Genomic DNA, 20,632 nt, shown 5'->3' with positions numbered 1-20,632 from the left:
AATTAGAATTCTTTTTTTTTTTTTTCTTTAGTCACGGAAAAAGAGCCAGAAGTTAAGGCCGAGTTTATGGGCATTGATGATAATCGTAATCGCAATCTATAAAGTACTCTTTGAACGTGTCAACAAGTAAGACATACACTTCATCTGCCTGCACTTTTTCTGAATCCACGAAATATCAAAAATCAACATCACCAGTCAATTTAGCATATTTTCAAACTTGAAAACTCCCCTTAAAATAAATCATCCGTTAACGTAAGACGATCCTGTGGTTACTATAAGCGGATATCATCATCCCAGGAGACAATATTTTATTTTTAATTATTTTGTCCTCAAATCTAGATAAAATAAACTGGCATATGACTTAGCATAAATATTAAAAAATATCATATACTATAAATATAAAAAAATCGAATACTCAATATTTTAAATTTAAACACAAAATTTTGTATAATTATTTTTATGTGAAATAAATAATTAAAAATAAAAAAATTTAATATATTTAACTAAATTATTATATAAATAACAATATCAGAAATTTCAAGTAAAGAAAATTACACCCACAGAAACAATAATGAAATATATATAATATAATATCAAGTGTCTTTAAAAACAGAAAGTGACCCTACTTATTCAAACATTAAACTCAAAACATAATTAGTCCTTCAAACAGCAAAAGATCTAACTAATAAGAATGCAAAGCCACGCACAATAATAATAACCGACTTTGCCCACCACAAAGGATCACAAATTTAGTTACCTAACTAATCAAGTTCTCCATGGCCACATGGAAATAATTAATAGCCATGGAATATTAATACATTATATGATAAAGTTGTTACATCCAAATTTGACTAAGAACAAGTCCTAGAACAGCATAGATGAGGCGGTTGAGGGTGTATAGAGGGTGTGAAGAGGAAGGAGTAGGAGGAGAAGGAGGATGAGGTGGCGATGGCGGCGGCGGAACCTGGCAGAAATTGTAGCCGTACCATTTGTCATTGGGGATGGAGGTGTTGAAATTGAAAGTAACAGGGTCAGTGTTGTAGGTGTAGATTTTAACACTCTCAGGCTTCCAACCATTGGTTTTGGAACCAGATCTACGAAGGTATGCAAAGCATATCTCAGAAGTGCATTCACCATCTATCTGGAATGTGTCTGAGGAGCACTGCTCAAATGTCTTTGAAATTCTATCACCCAGTCTTTCTGCATATACCTGATAATAATCATAATTGGTGACTGATTTTAATAACTGATATTGGTGTACGAATAGTATTTTTGTTATTTTATATATGTAATTAATCATATCTAACATGGTCATATAGATTGCTCTCTCAACATTTTCTTTATTCAGTGTTGCTAGTTAAACTCTAGAGAGGATAGGTGTTTAATAAGAAGACATAAATAGGAGGATATAACATGAATTTCGACTTCGATAAATGGAAGAGTTATCAAACTCAAGTTATAAGGTAGCGTCTGGTGGAGAGATAGAAACGGAAAGATTGAGATTGAGAGACAGAGACTAAGAGACACGGATTGAAATAAATCTCAGTATTCTGTTTGGTGCAAAATGGGAGACAGGACTTGAAACAAAAATGAAACTCTAATTTAATTTGCACAAAGGGTAAAATTGGAATTAATTAATTGAAATAAAAATATTTTAGGTATAAAATATTATTAAAGTTTCAGTCTCCATCTTTAAAAATTTTAGTCAGCTGTATCCCTACTTTTTGGAGGTACTGAAATACTAAAATTTTAGAGACAGAGACAGAAATTTTAGTACCAGTCTCTGAACTAACAAACACGATACTGAATCTCAGTTTCTCAATTTCTGTCTCAGTACCTCAAAACAAACGCTACCTAAAAGAGCAAAAGACTAGTGGATATGAAACATTACAATCGTTAAATAATTTGACCTTTTTCACTAAACAGCTTAGCATACATGACATAGGGCCTATGAAAATGTCGTTAAAATTAAAATATTTTTTTTAAGAATATTTTTTTAAAAATTACTAAATAATAAAAAAATATTATTTTGATTTTAATAAAACTTTTTAAAATATTATAGCCACCTACTCCAACTTACTAGAATGCACCAAAAAGAAGTTCCACTACTTTCAACCAAAAAGAGAGAATTATAGCTAGTGCTTTCTGTATATGGTTATCACTTATCAGAGACCTTTCTAGAGCTCTGTTTAGTAGAAAATTTTCTAGCATGTTAACCCTTATTTAAACACACAAATAGAACTTGTAGCACTTCAGAATCTCAGGTCCATGATACTGTAAAAGTGATATAGAACTAATATAATTTCACAAGAAAAAAAAAAGTTCATTGATCAGCTTGTACCAAGTAGTGATGAACAACAAAAAATATATTAATTACTTGGCCTATACTTAATATTATTATATTTCAATAAAAATCCAATCTTGACCCAATTAACATAAATCATAGGGAGAAAAAAAGAAGAAAAAAAAAACCTGGTTGCCTTGTGCATCACCAAAAACAATACTGATTTCATCAGTTGTAATCTTAGGTGAAGAACAGCTTGTACTTATGGCCACCAAGTAAGAACAGTTCTCTGCACTCTTCATCTATTATTCAAACACAATAAATAAATAAATAAATATATTAAAATAAAATAAATCCATATCATGCACAATAAAAGAAAACAGCTTCAACAAACTAAAGAAAGAAAATTATTTAAAAAAAAAAAAGAAAAATATATATAATAAGAGCAAGCAGTTAATTACTTGGATATAGCCAACACTGAAGGAATCATCAGCAGCATGAGGAAGCAGAGGAACATTTTTGGGCTCTGAGACTGAAAGGGCCAATCCAGAATAGGCAAAGAAAAACACAAGAAGAGGAAAAACAACCTCTTTGATATTCATCTTTCAGAAACTAAACCTTAGCTAAAGAAAAAGAAAGAGAGAAAAATATGAAGCTATGGTTTTGAATAAGCTTGGTACCAAAGCATGGTATATATAAAGCTTCACGCCACAAGACAAATAAAGGGATATAGCACTTGGTAACATTAAACATTGTCCAATGAACCAAGGGCAAATGTGACAATATACTTCTATAGATTGTCACTCTCTCTTATGCTCCAATGTTTATTTTTAACTGGACTTTACTTCCGTGTGTTTCACGAGTCTTATTATTTGTTTTTAAATTAATTTATATGGGGGACTGTAAATAACATAAAAACGAAAAAATTATTAATAATATGATACTGTTGGGGGACATCGAAATTTATGACATATTTTGTACTACTATATCTTCATCAATTAACGGTAATGATGCGAAATCATAGAGTAAAATAAAATTGCACTAATATCTATATTCCTGTCTCAGGGGTTAGGTAGGACGAGAGAGCCTTAAAAACTAGGGTTAGTCCGGTTAGAGATGAAGTTACTATATTGCCTCCTATCTTATCTATGATGTTTAATTTATAGAGAGATGGTAGGTGTATACGCATGGAGATACAAATAGCGGATTTTTTATTTTAATATGGGAGAGGGAAGTGAGTTTTACGTTAATGTTACAAAAAATAGAGTTTTACAGTGTTATGGGGGCGTTGTTCTGGGCAAACACAATACGCAAAATACGTATTGTACTGATAATACGCAAACTGCGTATTTACAATACGCAGACTGTGTATTGTAATTTAATATTAAAATAATACAATACGCAGTCTGTGTATTGTCTTTATAAATTAAAAATAAATTAATTTGGCAATTCGCACTCTGCGTATTCTATAGCCTCAGAATTTTATAAAACACCATAACTTCCAATATTAAAGGATTACACCAATTTTTATCCAATATCCAAAAAAATTAACCACAAATAGCGTTCCTCCTAATTTGTGTGTGTGTGTGTGTTTTTTTTTTTTTTTGTGATTAAATAGAAAAGAAAGAAAAAAAAGACAAAATTAAATTAATTGGCTAGGTTCATATCTAAATCTATTAGATGTTGAAGCTTATTCTATGATTGGCTCTAATTCGAGTGAATATCCGCGCCAGAAGCAGTTGCTTTAGCCATATAATCTGCAACACTATTTGCATTCTTCTGAATTAAAAGAATAGAGACTCTCTAATTCCAATTCATAACCTCCTGTATATGCTTTGCCAAATCCCATTCCGGAATATCTTTACCAATCATTCTTTGGTTTACCAAGAAAATAGCTTCTAAACAATCTGTTTCACAAATAACCTCATGAAATACATTCTCCCAAGCAAGAAGTAAACCTCTCCAAATTGCATACAATTCAGCAAAAAGAACACTGCACACTTCGACTTTCCCAATGCAACCTTTCAACCAACATTCATCAGGATTGCAAATGATACAACCAAAATCAGCATAGCCAAAAGGAGCAAAACAACTAGCATCACAATTCAATTTAACAGAATTAACTCGAGGTGGAACCCAATGCAAACAAAGCGAAGGAGGAGACAAAGATTGATGCATAGCAAAAATAGTGTGAAACTCCCTTACTGAACTACGAATCAAACTCACCACTTTACTAGTACTCCAAGAATGATCTATACTAAATAAGTCGTGATTCCTGCTTCTCCAAATCCACCAGATGGTCGAAAAGAAAAGAAAAACATATCCACTCCTTGCACCTCTATATAGCCAATCACGTAAATCCAAGTTATCTGAATACAGGCCTAAAAGGTTCCAGACCTCCTTGGCACTAGGGCACTCCCGAAGACAATGAAGAATGGATTCATAACTATTCTGACACCGATGTCAAGTGCTAGATAAAGCTAAGCCACGACCCAAACGAAACTCTGCCGTAGGAATAGCATTATGAAGACTGAGCCAAATAAAGAACTTGTACTTCTCAGGAATATGCAGTCGCCATAGCCACAACCAATTATCATGCTCATTCCAGTCAAACTTTCTTTTGGCTAGCCAACTGTACCCACTCCTAACTGAGTAAAGTCTAGAAGATGCCACACCCCACGACCAACCCGAACTCTCTCCAGCATTCAAATCCGGATTATAAGCATTCAAACGCTGTTTGACATCTTCTGGAATGATAGAGAAAATATCATGGAGATTCCATTGACCATCTTTCTAAACGTCTCAAATAGTTAAATTAGAGTCAGATATATGTACAAAAGGGACATCTTGAGCAATTGGGCCCTCAATACTCCAATTGTCAAACCAAAAAGATTGATCAAGTGACCCAACGCACCAAGAGAAGGCATCCTTAAGAGCACCAAAAGCCTTTGAGATACTCTTCCAAACATGAGAAGCATTGCAAGGGACAGGGCCATCTAAAACTTTCTCATTCCTCAGATACTTCGCCCTCAATAGAGCAACTTAAGGCTTGTCCTGACAGTGAAAAGTTACCAAACCAATTTACCAAGTAAAAATATATTAGTACACGCAGGATCTCTAACACCCAGGCCACCAAATTTCTTTGGAGTGATCACAGTCTTCCAATTAACAAGAGAAAGACCTCTACCATCAACTTGACACTTCCAAAGGAACTGTCTCATCATAGAAGACAATTTATCGCAAACCCAATTTGGAAAAAAAGATACTTGCATATGATAGATAGGAATGGATGCTACAACAGAATTGATGATCAGGCAAAGTCTTCCTGCTTTATTTAGAAGCCTTCCTTTCCAATTAGCTAATCTTCCCCTCACCTTTTCAATCACCGAATGAAAAGAAGCCCTACTGGTACAAGAATGATTAAGGTTAACTCCAAGATATCTTCCTAAGTCCAAAGCAAAACGTATTTAAGAAACACTAGTAAAAATATCTCTTCTACAAGCAGTCACATTTTTAGAACAAAAAGTTCTAGACTTTTCAAAATTCACTTTCATGCCAGATGCCTTGCAAAAAATGTTAAGAGAATGCATGACCATTTGGACTTGACTCTTTGTAGCTTGATAGAAAAGTAAGAGATCATCTGCAAACATCAAATGAGAAAATTTTGGGCCACCCCTAGTGACAGAAACTAGTTTCCACACACCCTCGACCACCTTATGAGATATATAGCAAGCAAGTCTTTCCATACAAAGGACAAATAAGTAAGGAGACATTGGATCACCCTGTCTAAGCCCCCTTCTAGGAGCAAAACTATCCAATTTATTCCCATTCCACATAATAGAAAGAGATGATGCACGAACACAATTCATAATCAAATTAACAATGATGATAGGAAAACCAAAAGCAATGAGAGTACTCTCCAAAAACCTCCAATCCACCCTATCATAAGCTTTTTCAAGATCAATTTTAAAAGCGAAAGTACCTTTCTTGAATTTTGTGTGCTTCATAAAATTCAGAATTTCTTGGGCCACAATAATATTATCAGGAGCACCACGACCCGGAATAAAACCTCCTTGTAAAGTACTAACAATATCTGAAAGAAAATGGCGAAGTCGATTAGTCAATACTTTGGTGATAATTTTATAAACAACATTACACAAGCTAATAGGCCTGAAATCCTTCATAAAGGTAGGTTATCAATTTTAGGAATAAGCACAATCAGGTTTTCATGATGCTAGGATTTAAGTACTCTCCCAAAAAAGCGCTCCGGATAATATTCCAAATCTCAGTGCCTACTATCTCCTAATATTCTTTAAAAAAAAAGCTTGAAAGCCATCTGGACCAGGAGCCTTAAAAGGGTCATACTGAATACTGCTGACTTGACTTTCACAAAAGAGACATGGTCAATTAACCTAGCACAAGCCTCGGTGCTTAGAGTGGGTATCGGAACATCCCCTAAACAATCAACCTCAACCTCTTCCGTTGTACCAAAGAGATTCTTGTAAAAAGAGAGGGCTTCTTCCTGGAGAATATCTGGATCAGTAGACCAAGACCCATCTCTAACATATAATCCATGTATTCTATTATGGTTTCTACGCACCAAAGTCTGAAGATGAAAGAATTTAGTGTTTCTATCCCCATACTTGACCCACTGCTCTCTAGATTTCTGGTACCAAAAAAGTTTCTCTTGCAATAAAAGCCTATTATAATCTTCCCTCAGTTCAGCTTCTTTAATTCTCAGAGATAACACATCGGTAACCTCCAAACGCTGTTGAATCTGATCAATATGATATTTCAGCTTACTTTTTCGCACAAATTTTTGAGTTAAAGTCCAAAGAAGCATGTTGAACCATCTTAAGCCTTTCAGTAACGCCTCCAAACTCTTGATTCCAAGCCTTACTAATAACATGTTTATAAGAAGGATGTGTTGCCCACGCAGCTTGGAACCTAAAAGGACGAGAACCTTTCACTTTGGAGCCACCATGACAATGAACTAAAATAGGACAATGATCAGAATGAAGCCTGCTAAGAATTTCAGAATAACCCTCAGAAAATATTGTCATCCACGCCTCATTAACTAGAGCTCTATCCAACTTTTTAGCCAAGTCCCTGCCAGCCTGAACTGCTCTATACCAAGTATATCTCTTACCAGTCAATTTAAGATCAAAGAGCTCACAGTAATCTAGAGTAGTAGCTAATAGACTAGCTATGTGAGAAGAAAAATAAGCACCTGTACTTTCGTCTGGTGCCACAATCTCGTTAAAATCACCAACGGCCATCCACGGTCCATTATGGCCTGAATTAATAGAACGCAAATGATCACAAAGCATACTTCTTTTTTCGAATTGAGAACTCTCATACACTGCACTATAAAGCCAAACTAAATTACCCACACTCACTTTCACTGTGATACATTGGTCAATTTGGTCAATAACCACACAAGAAGCATTAGTAATAGAAGATAGAAACCAAATGCCACTCCCTGTGTCCTACTACTTCCTCAATACCAACACAATGAAAACCCAACTTATCCCAAAAACTCTTCAAATTATTAAACATTGTATGAGTCTCAAAGAGAAAGAAGAAAGATGGTTTATATATTCTCACCAAATATTTGCAATTCACACGAGCCATCTTGTTAGACGCACCCCTCACATTCCAGGCTATGATATACTATCCATTAAAAAACAGCAAAAAGGGAGCTCCAATAACAAACCCGAGACTCAACATGATGTCCCTGTCTTCGACGTTCCTGCCTTTAATGGACTCTCAAGTTGCAGCACAATTTTCTCCGTCGAAACTTGTGCCACACCCACCGTCGATGCTCCATCCTTATCTACTAGTGAATTCTACAAAGAGTTTGGGCGAGGAAGCTTTCGCACAGTGCCATTTGTTGTCTCACCTTGCTGCTGATGATGAACATTGTGTCGGGTCCCCGAAGAAGCCACACTAACCGGTTTTCTAATATTGATGCCCCCTACTTAGTTTTACTTTGGATCCAGTAGCATGTGTTGTACGTTGGTGATTAGACCTTGTCCAAGTATTGGTAGTCTTGTTAGGAGTCTTCTTTGCTTTTGGTTGGACCTGATGGGTGCTAGGAGAAGGCTTTTGACCCATTTTACACTTTTCTTTCCTGATCACTTGAGTCCAGCCTTCCAAATCCTCATGTTGTGCATAGTCTACATAAACAGTATGCAAATCACTCTCCACCAAATCCGGGATAGCAACATTTACAGTCTCATCTCCAAGATTCTTGTCAAAATTGAAACTTGCCTTTTTCACATGCACTGTATTTTTTTAATTTAAACTTTCTGGCTGCTTTGCTACATCGCCGACCACCTTGGTATTAGTTCCTCCTCCCGCATTGTTGTCAGTCTTGCACACCTTCATATCATGACCAAACTTGAGACAGGAGCCACAAATAAGGTGAAGACTTTCATATTCAACCTCATATTCAACACCTTCAACAAGAATCTTCTTAGTCACTGACAATCCTAAATCTATCTGAACACATGCTCGAGCATATCGTCCTCTTTCAGCTAATTTTGTTGCCAAATCAACCTTGATGGGAATGCCAACTGCAGCTACAACACGGAGCATTGCATCTTCTTGGTAGCACCAAATTGGTAATCCGGAAATTCTAATCCACACTAAAGTTGCTCCAAAACAGTTTTCACTTGATCTAAACTCTTGATCCCAAGGCTTTACAGCCACATATTTTTCCTCGATCATCCATGGACCTCCTAAGAGAACCTTTTCTCGCTCCTCAGCCACATCAAACTTCACAAGATAGTAGTTGAACCCCACGTCCAATAAATCAAAACCTCTCTTAATCCGCCATACCGTTCGGAGTTTATGAGACAATGCAGTGTAGCTATAATGTTTACCTAGCACCTTAATCATTATAGCATCCTTTTAAGGTTCTACCAAACAATTCTTAGTTTTTTGAGTAAACGTGACACTCGGTGGCAAGAGATCTCCTTACTTCTCATAAACTACCGCAATGTTATCTCCTGACAAAGTTTCAACAAGTGAAAAAGTTTTAATAATTTTGGAACCCATAACTTTGTCCCTGAAAGAAACTTTCAAAGGATTAAAAACTCCTCCCAAAATATGATCCTCTTTTTCTCCTGATGCAAGCATTCCCCCTTATCTCTTCTGCCGACATTGTCATAATAACATGAACTAAGTAATTACATACATAAATATCTAATGTTATTTTTTATTATTAAACAATATAAATTAAATTAAACTTATTTAATATCACTTTTAATAATATAAATTATAATAACATGAAGTAATTGCATAAATATGTAACATAATTCTCCATTATTGAGTTATATATTTTATTTATTTATCTTTTTTTTATGAGATCGTAGCCATGTATGAAAATGAAATAACTGTAGCTAATTACGACTCTGGTTTCTTCTATGTTATAAATTGAATTTCATGTATATCGCTTTTTGAAAAGAATGAAGACAAATTAAATATAGTATTTTTATTAAAAATTTAACCAGTATTTAATTAATAAAAATAAATAAATAATTTTACCTCATTAAATATAATTTTATATTTTAAAAAATAATAATAATAATTAATTAATAACTAAAAATTACAAAATTTATTAGTCCTTAATACTGTACTCTTCTTAAATATATAGTAAATGAAAAGAGTATCAGGGAAGCATAAACTTAAACTATATATACACGTGTAGCCAATGTTTTAGGACTTAGGAGAATGAAATTGCTTTACAAAATGACACATGAATGCTTTCATGATATTGCATGTGTGCCTGACCCATTGACTGGAATGGGATGGCTACAATTTTTCAGATTCTCTAGAAGTTTTTGTATTATTATTATTATTGGTCATTGTCAGATGCACTAATATTATATATTATTCTATTTAATAATCACCATTATTATTAGCTCATGGTGTGTTTAGAAAGTTGTAATATTCATCACCTATTTGCCCTTGCTTTTTCATATAATGAATTTCATATTATCTTGACGAAAAAGATTAAAAAGTTATTAAAATTTATTATTTATATTTATTAATTAATTATTAATATTTAAAAGTATAAAATAAAATATATTATTAAATTATTAGACTAAAAATTTGAATTAATAACTAAATAATAATAAAATATAATAAATTCCCATAGAATTTCTTTATTTGAAGTCGTTTTTTAAAAATCCTAAAACTAATTTCCCTTTTATTTATCTTTATTTAGTTTAAGCTCCCCCCCCTCTTTGGGTATCTCTGACTGTTCCTCTCATCAATGTTCTCACCCACCACCAACAGCACTGTACTAATAAATTGATAAATATTTTATTTCTTTTTAAATAAGTGATACTATATTTAAAATTATGAAAATTGTCACCAAGTGTCACCTTAAAATAACCGCCAAACAGAGATGTGGCGTATATGTAGGCTGGGTTTGGTAAAGCTTTTGCTTTTTTAAAAGTAGCTTATGAAAGCTGTCTTTTAAAAGATAGCTTTTTAAAAGATGCAGTACTTGCGTTTGGTAAAATCAAATTAAAAATTACTTTTAATAAGTACAAGCACCACAATTGTGTTTGGTAAAACAGGCTTTTAAAAGTTAAAAAAATTATAATAAACATGTTTATAACAAAAAATAATTTCTTTTTTCAAATTTTTTTAAAATTTATATAATATTTTAAAATAAAATAATGTTAAAATAAAAAATTCATAATAAACATAAATATAATAAATAAATTCTTTTATTTTTTAACTTTAAAATTTTATATAAGTATCATAAAATTTTATTTTATCCTAAACATCATTACTAAAAATACTAAGTTACCTAAATCCAATGTTAGTATTGGGTACGTTCATTGTCCACCTATATATATTGGCTCACCTTTACAGATCACAAAAAATAGGACACTTATCTCAAATAAACTACTCTTATAATTATATATCTATATTTACATATGTATATACATATTGTTATTATAACTTTGACTAATGTTCATGCAAAGAAAATTTTATGATTGGTTTTCATAAACCAGATCAACCTTTTCCCGTTTCAAAGAACAGAGAAAAACAAACATAATAGATCTACTGAAAAAATACAAAATTAACGCAAAAAAAATAACATAAATAGATAGAAGTTCATACCTAATATGTGATAGAGATGTATTTGTATTGAAATTTGTGAAGATTAGGTTGAAAAATAAAAAATATATGAAGATTGTGTTAGAATTTGTGAAAGTTAGGATGAGAAGTTAGAAATATACGAGGATTTTAATGGCAATATAATAGCGAAAAATATGTGCGGGAAAATGAAAAAAATTTGGTAAGCATAAGCTAGCTTTGAAAAGCTCCCTCCTAGGTGCTTTCAAAAGCACCCCTAACTTTTAAAAGCCGTAAGCATAAGCATTTGGGCTTTTTAATTTACCAAACGCAAAATGAGGTGCTTGTGCACAAGCACCTCTTAAAAAAGCTTTACCAAACCCAGTCTTAGTGAGTTAATGGTCAAATTTCTTGTATCTTGATAGAATGATGTGTTTGAATAATGGTGGGTAAATCCAAATCAAAAGGTTCAGGAATTGATTTCAAGGGTTGCTTGCAACACATGCAAACCGCCGCACATGCATTTGTATATGACCTACCACCGGTACCTACTTCTTTTATTTTTTCTCAAAGATTTCATATCCGTACAACACATAGATATAGATATAGTGTCCCTACATCCTAGATTATAAATTGAGTTCCGTTGCTACAAATTTAAGAGACATAAAGTCATATATAGAACATATTCCAAGTGCATCACATTAAATTTAAACTAGCTACATCCAAATTATACTAAGAACAAGTCCTACAACCAAGTATATAATCCAATTTTGATTGGACAAATGGTTTGAAGAAGACGGTGGAGGAGGAGGAGGCAGTGATGGTGGTGGAGGGGGAGGAGATGGGGGAGGAGGTGATGGTGATGGTGGTGGTGGAGGAGGATGAGAAGGAGGTGGAGGTGATGGTGATGGTGGTGGGGGAGAATGATAATGTGGAGGTGGAGGTGGAGGAGGAGGCTCATCATGATGAGGAGGATGTGGTGGCGGCGACGGTGGTGGTGGAGGAGAATCATCATGAGGAGGAACAGGATGTGGCGGAGGAGACGGCGGCGGAGGCGGGGTTTGGCAGAAATTATAACCATACCAAGTGTCATTGGGAATGAAAGTGTTGAAATTGAAAGTAACATGGTGTTCTAAGTGTTGGGAATAGATTTGGACAGTTTGAGGCATCCAACCCTTAAAATTGGAACCACATCTTCTTAGGTATGCAAAACATATGTTTTGTGTGCATGGACCCTCTCTATGGAATGTGTCTGAGGCACATTGTCCAAATGTCTCTGATATTGGATAACCATCCAATCTTGGTGCAAATACCTGATCCAAAGAAACATACAAAATGGAATACTTTGAAATCACTCCAGCTTTGTTAACTAATTAAATGTATACATACATGTACAAATTTTCATGTTTTGAGGTTTTTTATCACTTTGAATATGTTCATTACACCTAATCACTCATGAAGCTTAATTAACTCATTAATAATCAATGTTCATACTAGTACTAGAAATGGCTTCAAAAACCAACAAGCATTTACTATTTAGTGTTGAATTGTATTATTTGTACATTCCACTAGGAGGTAGTTTATTGATATCAAACTCAATCTAAAGATGGAAAACGAAAATTCAAAGTTAAAGTGGAGTTAAATACCAAAATTCAAAGGCCAAAGAATGAGTGTGAATGAAGTTGATAAAGAGTTTAATATTTGAAATTTAAAAAAATAAAATAAAATCTCTTTCCTTGCTTTTGGTCTACCCTACCAAAACAGAGGAAATAGACCACTTTTCTGCCAAAAGTGAGCAATAGTGCTCTAAGTTAGATACTCTAAGTTTCCAACAGTTCCATTAGCTATTAGTGTAGCAAGCTTCTAGCCAAAGTTCCTATTTATTAAAAAATTTAATTTTGATATTCTATCGGTGTAAGTAGTTTTACATGTACATTTAATAATATAACACCACATCAATAAAAATAATTACCTTCTCATATTGATCGCATAAACGATAAAAAAAAAACAGATTTTTGGATATTTTTGTGGTAAGTTTTAATACCATATCTAAATTCAAAAGTTTAAATAAATAAAAAATATTCATATAAATAATTATATTTTTAATACGGTAAAAACATATTTTCCTTTAGTAATTGAGTTTGGGTTCTTCGGAAACATTGCTATAACCACATGACATTTTTCTTTTCCAAAATAAAATAAATTAGTAAAGTTAGCATGTAATGAGCAACATATATAACACTGAATACCCATGATTCTGAGTTCAATTTCTATTGTTCATACCTTATTATACCTCCTAAAGCAATATATAACTGAATATTTTAATAAAAATCCAATCTTTTAGCAGATTAAAATAAAATGAAGGGAAAAAAGGGAAAACCTGGTTGCCATGAGCATCTCCAAAGACAATACTAATCTGATCTGTAGTAAACTTTGGTGAAGAACAACTTGTATTTATTGTTACCAAGTAAGAACAATTCTTTGCACTCCTCATCTATCCAAAAAAAAAAAAAAACACACACACACACACAAATAAACAACATATAATTAATACATAGGAAATAACAAAAAAGAAGTCCTTTTTTCTGTTAATAAAGCTTCAGTTTTTCCAAATTTTTTTATCTTTTTATTTTAATTTTATTGGGTTCCATGAAAACCCAGTTACCTGAATATAGCCAACACTGAAAGAATCATCAGCAGCATGAGGAATAGTTTTGGACTCAGAGACTGAAAGTGCCAATCCAAAGGCAAAGAAGAGAAACAGAACAAGACGAGGAACAACAACAACTTCTTTCATATTCATCTTTTCCGATGAATAGGGTTGTTGTTGAGAGGAATTATAAAAGAAAATGGGATATGGTATGGGTTTGCATGCACAAAACTCAATGCATCTCCTTTAATAATGCAAATACAAAAGCTGAAACATTGTCCAATGAACAAAGGGCAAATGTGACATTATCATTCTATAGCTTGTCAATTACTTACTCTTATTATTCATTATGATTTATGAATAAGTCTTGTGTTAGCCGTACATTTAGCATCTAAGCTAAAGTTTTTTACTTTTTACTTATTTGATACTACATACTAGGGTGAGCACGGTTCGGATTTATGATAAAATTAGAATCGAATCGATCAAAATATAATTGGTTAGGTTTGATTTGGATTTGCATTTTTTTGTACATATATTTAAATTAAACCAAACCAATTAAGAATAGATTAGTTCGGTTCGGGTAATTGGGTACCTGATGACTTTAAAATTCATAAAAAAAAACAAATTTTTATCTTAAAAATTCAACCAGTAATAAACATGTAACATCAATAGAAATAATCTAAACATATTAAATACCAAATATATTAAAAACTAAACTCATTAAAATCCAAACATATTAATAATGAATAATTATTGTCTAATGAAAAATCATATATATTTTTTTATTTTTTATATTTAATTAATAAATGATCGAGTTTGCGAGTTGGTTCGGATTCTACACCCCTAAAATCGATACCCAAACCAATCACTAACAAAAGTCATTGGTTTAGTTCGGATTAAACCCGATTATTCGTTAATTTTAAAACCAATTTAATTTATTTAGTTTGAATTTGGACAGATAATCGAATACCCGCTACCTGTGCTCACCCCTTTCTACATACACTTTAACTTTACATGAAAATTAAAGCCTATAAATAGTACTAATTTCCCTTCTGCGTGTTGCACGAGCCATATCTGTTGTTAAATATCTTTTTTTTATTTAAATAGTTTTGCAATAAATTAATGTTTTTTTATGTCATAAAAGAAATTCAAACTCTGGTTAACAAAAGTTATGAATTTATTTGCTTTTTGAAAGTTTTGTTATTATTTGTTAATTAAATAGTAGAGCAATAAAAAATGAAGTAGGTTTCTAGATATGATAATCTTTACAGCATGAAAAATGTCTTTTTATTGTTGGACCTAGAAATAAACTACACCAACCGTGAAAATAACTAATATTATATGTAAGGTCATTTTCTATTCATCAGATATTTGAAATATAATTACCCTTTAGCCATACTATATGTCTAACTCGTGATTTCATCATTTGAACCGAATTTCATATACATCGCTTGTTGAAAAGAAGGGACACACATAAATGGTAGAAGCCATACACGTAGCCATACTTTAAGACTTTAATTATATGAAAGAAGCAGAAAAAATCTCATTCCATCATGTACACTATTATAGCCCCTTATTAATACCTATTAATGCTCATTGAAAACCATACTATCGACATTATCGACATTATATTACTATTTTAGCATTTTATTTTATTAAGAACAAAAATAGTATTTATACACTAAAATTAACTATTAAAATTAGTTATTATATATTTTATATAAATATATAATTTAATTTATTTTAAATATATATTTTATATATATTCTACACTAATAATTAATTTTTATTACTAATTTTAGTATATATTTAACATAATTACGCCTAAAAATGACAAAAGGACATGCCATTAATTGACAAGAACTATGAAAAAACTACATCACAACTAAAATTTTACTTAAGTTATTATTTTGGTTCATAAAATAAACTCATCACTATATATATAGTTCTAACATAAATTAAACTCATCACTCAAATATAAGATTATTTACTTGGTTGTCAAGTTGGACTGAGGGTTCATTTCTTAAAAGAGGCAGAGGCAGTTGGCATTGGTAAAAGCCTCAAGACTCATGAATGGAGTAGAAGAATTTTTTGGGTGCTACAAAATGTCATCTTGTTTGAACTTTGAAGGGGAATCATTTACATAATTCGATGAAGAACACTAACTTCAAGAACATAAAAAGAGTTGACATGGGCTTGAATCATTAGACATTAAATATTGTTAAATATTTAAATGAAGTGTCTTAGCAGTCGTAATTTATTTCTGGGTGTACAAATAAGTATTTACCTAAAATAATTAGAAAATTTTAATTTTTTGTATCTTATACTTTACTTTTTTTTCTTGTGAAAAAAATTAAGTAGAGTATAAAAATAAAATTAATGAATATTTTTTTATATAAATTAATAAGAATAATTTTTTCAATCATTTAAAATGTTCTAAATTAAAAATTAATTTTAATTATTTCTTAATCTATATACTACTATTATTTATTTATTTATTTTTTGGACATGATGTGAATCGGGCAAATCCGGCCCACACCCGAAAGGTTACTTCTATTTAAATTGGACACTATACTTATTTTTATTTTTTTGGACACGATACTTATTCAAAAAGCCCAAAATGAGATGGTTGGGCCTAAGAATCACGTAAAACGGGTATGGGACCCGACCCGACCCAAAACACAGTGAGATGGAGCTGTGGTTGAGTGTGAGTGAGCTAGAAAGAAAAACTAAGAAAAAATTCTGAAAACCCTAATCTTTGATCATGTATCGTTATCTCTCTTCAATTTGCCATGTCCGTGGATCTTCTCTCTTCGCACCCAAACCTTCACGGTCTGTTATCTCTGCCTTCTTCTCAAGACCGTTGCAAAACCACATCGGTAATTTCCTGGTTCTCTGTTTTGCTTTCAATTTTTAACCCATCCATGGATTAGGGCATTTCGATCTTATTGGTTAGAAATTTTGCTTATTGATTAGTGGTTTAGGGTGAGTGTTCTGGTTGGTTGGTGAATTGTGTGTTTGGAAGTTTATAACCTGAGTTGTTTGATATGGATTTGTGGAAAACGTTATGGTTATTGTGTTTTTAGGTGAAGTTTCAATTGTTATTTGTTATTGTCGAATTGGAATGCTCAAATGGTTGCAAATTGAAAATGGATGTCTTGGATCAGTTTCACCGTTTCAAAATTTGCAAGTGAAGGTTTAGTTTTTAGGGTAGTCACTAGTCATGAGTGTAATGGGGTCTTATTCGAAATTTTAATGCTGCAGAGCATGTTAGAGGATTTTCAACTGGTGAATCGGATCCTAATCGTCCCTTTTCGATGCGGGATAGATTAAATGAAAACTCGAGAGGTGGGAATGAAACTTTACCGGAGGCCATCCGGGATAGGGTGATGTGGAACACGAGTGGAAGTGGTGCTGGGAATGAGAGGAGTTTCAACCGTCAACCGGATAATCTTCCTTTTTTCATGCAGAATGGAGAGAACTCAAACTCAAGAGGTGCCAGTTATGCTCAGAATAGGAGGGGTTTTGGCCGGGATTCGGGTACTCGTCCTTTTTTTATGCGGGATAGGGAGAATCTAAATGTAAGCAATGAGAATGATGGTGGGACTGAGACTGAGAAGAGTTCCAGGCCTATGGATTTTGTGAGAGGGGTTATAGATGAAGATGGCCAGGATCATCTTCAGGTTTACAGTAATCAATTTGAGAAAGACGCCGATTTTGTTCATATAAAGATGCTGCGGAACAACACGTTTGTTACCGTAACAGATTCTAAAGGGAACATAAAGCTTAGCGGCTCTGTTGGTTCCGTGAAAGAGATGAAATCAGGGCAGAAGCTTGCTAGGTATGCTGCTGAGGCAACTTCAGAGGTTGTCGGGCGAAGGGCAAGGGGTTTGGGGTTGAAAGCTGTTGTTATGAAAGTGAACGGATTTACTCATTTCAGGAGAAAAAGGCAAGCAATAATGAGCTGGTTGGAGGGTTTTTTGGATTCTCGAGCGGACAAGAGTAGAAATCCGGTTGTTCACATTGAAGATACCACTAGAAAGCCTCATAATGGTTGTCGACTCCCAAAGAAACGACGAATTTAGATTCGGTTAGTTTGATGGCTCAATAAAGAGTTTTTGTAGCAGTATGGGAAATGTTTTGTTGTTGTTCTCTTTATGTTGTTGATGGGCTATATCATTCTCAATTGAAGGTTATGGATCTGTTACTTGTTGATCTGTCTTTCTAGTTTCTACCATTCCTTAGTTTTTACATGTGTGATTACATGACACCATATTTTGCATAATTCAGATTGATGAAAAGTTAACATGACTCTTTTTGGTAACCAGACTTTCTTTGATGATACTGTTGAAGCCATGTTATTTCTAACATTGAAATGCCAAGTTTGATTCATGAAAGTTCCACCAAAATTTTTACTTTTGAACCTTGGGGTGCAAGCAATAATTATGAATGGTTAGGTGACTACTCAACTAGATGTTGGCATTTTTCAAAGAAAATTTGAAGCTTAACAATGATTATCTATTTATCAAGCCTTGCAGTTAGAAGGAAAAGGACTTTAATGTTGATGGGTATGCAAAAAAGCATGATCATATCAAGTTATATATATTTATCATTGTCTGTCAAGTAATATATTCAATGCAGTATGTAGTTATCAACAAAAACGATGTGACAAATCTTATACGGGGTGGAAGTATTTCTAGTTTTGAACATCTTAGTCCTCGCTCGAAAGAAAGCAACAACGTGAAAAGTTTGACAATCATGATAACCTCAAAGGAAACTGAAAGGTAGCGTTTGGTAGAAAGACAAAGACGGAAAGACTGAGACTGAGAGACAGAGACTAATAAGAGATAAGGATTGAAATAAATCTCAGTATTCTGTTTGGTGCAAAATGGGAGACAGGAATTGAAACAAGAATGAAACTCTAATTTAATTTGCACAAAGGGTAAAATTGGAATTAATTAATTGAAATGAAAGTATTTTAGGTATAAAATGTTATTAAAGTTTCAGTCTCTATCTCTAAAAATTTCAGTCTCCTGTGTCCCTACTTTTTGGAGGTACTGAAATACTGAAATTTTAGAGACAGAGACAGAAATTTTAGTACCAATCTCTAAACTAACAAACACAATACTAAGTCTCAGTCTCTCAGTCTCTGTCTCAGTACCTCAAAACAAACGCTCAGAAAGAGATGCCTTGTCAAAACTTTGGACTATATATTTTAGAGACTTTAATTTTGATGCACTGACAATGTAAAATGTTTTACATAGTCGTGTAATCATATCTGTTTCACGTAAATGTGAACGGTAGTTATTTTTATTGATGTAGCATTACAAAATTGGATGCATGTGTAAAAATACATCAAAATTAAATTCTATTTTATATTCCCTTTACTTTTATTTAATGGCAATTGTACTAGTTTCTTCTAATTTATTGATGCACAAAACATGCAAATTTCGTAAGATTAGAAACAATGAAATAAATGAAAAATTAAGTATAGTTGACTTGATAATGGGAAGCACAGTTTACACTAGTTAATTTTAGTGTGTGATGCTAAGTTCTGTGACATTAAGTTGTAACATGATTTTCTTAGAATATTACAAAGATAAAGGGTGTCAAATACTAGTAGATCTATACCTTCCTTTCTTTTGAAAGCAAAAGGATATCAAAATTGAAAATTAGTCCAAAAGTGAGGGAAAAAAGAAAGAGAAAAGAGACGCAACCACCACAATCACAATAGAGTAGAATATGAATATATGCAAACAAAAAGCATACTTTTCCAACTTCCTACTAAACCTACGTTAGTTGGCAATTGAGAAAGGAAAACTACCAAACTAAATTAATGAAGGGAGAAAATAATACCTTACCTATTAAAAACACAAAAAGAAGTATATAATTCCAATTTCCAAACAGCTAAGGAGAGGATTATTATTGACAAATATCCTTCTTTTCGGGATAAATAAAGACCCGAGTTCAAAATTTTGAAACATATTTTTGTGGAAAAAAATAAAAATAAAAACATATAGGATTCATATATTATTATACGTTGAACAAGTCCGTGAACTACTTTGTTGAATTAAATATTTCGTAATGGTCATACATACTACATTAAAAAAAGTGACGTTTTGGACATGGCATCATTTTGATCTTTGGAGAGTCATGAATAAATTTTGAGATTTATTTTTTATTTTTTTATTTTTTTTTACCAAAGATAAGAGAGTCAAACCCACAATATCTTAATTGAGTATGGAGAGACTATGCCATTTAAACTATAACTCATTGGCATAAATTTTGAGATTTTGCTTATTTCATTAATAGAAAAATTATATCTATTAATATTATTAATAAAAATTATGAAGCAACCAATTGATGAAAAGTTATTCCGAAAAAAAGTAATAGTAAACTAATTAAAGTTTTAGTTAATTAGCCCATAACTTTTTATATATAAAAAAATTTTCAAATATACTAATACACTGGTGTTTCAATAAATGCTAAACAATTGATGTTTATATAATTAAACAAACTAAAAATTCTAGTTAATTTTGTTAAATATTTAAATTTAGGCCAAAATTTTAGGTTCATGAACACAAACATCAAATCAAAAT

The 20,632-nt window shown here is 32.5% G+C and overlaps 4 protein-coding genes across 4 annotated transcripts; 1 reads left to right on the top strand and 3 right to left on the bottom strand.

Annotated features, from left to right (window-relative positions):
• Positions 1-562: 562 nt before the first annotated feature.
• LOC107644739 (embryo-specific protein ATS3B) lies at positions 563-3,000 on the bottom strand. Its single transcript, XM_088486145.1, has 3 exons — positions 2,746-3,000; positions 2,473-2,586; positions 563-1,210 (listed from the first exon to the last, which is right to left on the bottom strand). The coding sequence occupies exons 1-3, from the start codon at positions 2,884-2,886 to the stop codon at positions 836-838; spliced, it is 630 nt and encodes a 209-aa protein (XP_088342271.1). The 5' UTR covers positions 2,887-3,000; the 3' UTR covers positions 563-835.
• Positions 3,001-4,747: 1,747 nt separating this feature from the next.
• Positions 4,748-9,187, bottom strand: LOC148566350 (uncharacterized). Its single transcript, XM_088487510.1, has 4 exons — positions 8,593-9,187; positions 7,135-7,580; positions 6,657-7,061; positions 4,748-5,077 (listed from the first exon to the last, which is right to left on the bottom strand). Exons 1-4 carry the CDS (start codon positions 9,185-9,187, stop codon positions 4,748-4,750), a joined length of 1,776 nt encoding a protein of 591 aa, XP_088343636.1.
• A 2,672-nt stretch (positions 9,188-11,859) lies between these two features.
• LOC107644736 (embryo-specific protein ATS3B-like) lies at positions 11,860-14,362 on the bottom strand. Its single transcript, XM_088487923.1, has 3 exons — positions 14,049-14,362; positions 13,764-13,877; positions 11,860-12,696 (listed from the first exon to the last, which is right to left on the bottom strand). The coding sequence occupies exons 1-3, from the start codon at positions 14,184-14,186 to the stop codon at positions 12,100-12,102; spliced, it is 849 nt and encodes a 282-aa protein (XP_088344049.1). The 5' UTR covers positions 14,187-14,362; the 3' UTR covers positions 11,860-12,099.
• A 2,352-nt stretch (positions 14,363-16,714) lies between these two features.
• LOC107644735 (uncharacterized) lies at positions 16,715-18,357 on the top strand. The gene is made up of 2 exons (XM_016348662.3): positions 16,715-16,912; positions 17,298-18,357. The coding sequence occupies exons 1-2, from the start codon at positions 16,798-16,800 to the stop codon at positions 18,116-18,118; spliced, it is 936 nt and encodes a 311-aa protein (XP_016204148.1). The 5' UTR covers positions 16,715-16,797; the 3' UTR covers positions 18,119-18,357.
• Positions 18,358-20,632: the final 2,275 nt, after the last annotated feature.

The sequence above is a fragment of the Arachis ipaensis genome, chromosome B5 (genome assembly GCF_059453495.1).
Source record: "Arachis ipaensis isolate K30076 ecotype BB chromosome B5, ASM5945349v1, whole genome shotgun sequence".
Taxonomy (NCBI): domain Eukaryota; kingdom Viridiplantae; phylum Streptophyta; class Magnoliopsida; order Fabales; family Fabaceae; genus Arachis; species Arachis ipaensis.
This window is presented reverse-complemented; position numbering and strand designations above follow the sequence as displayed.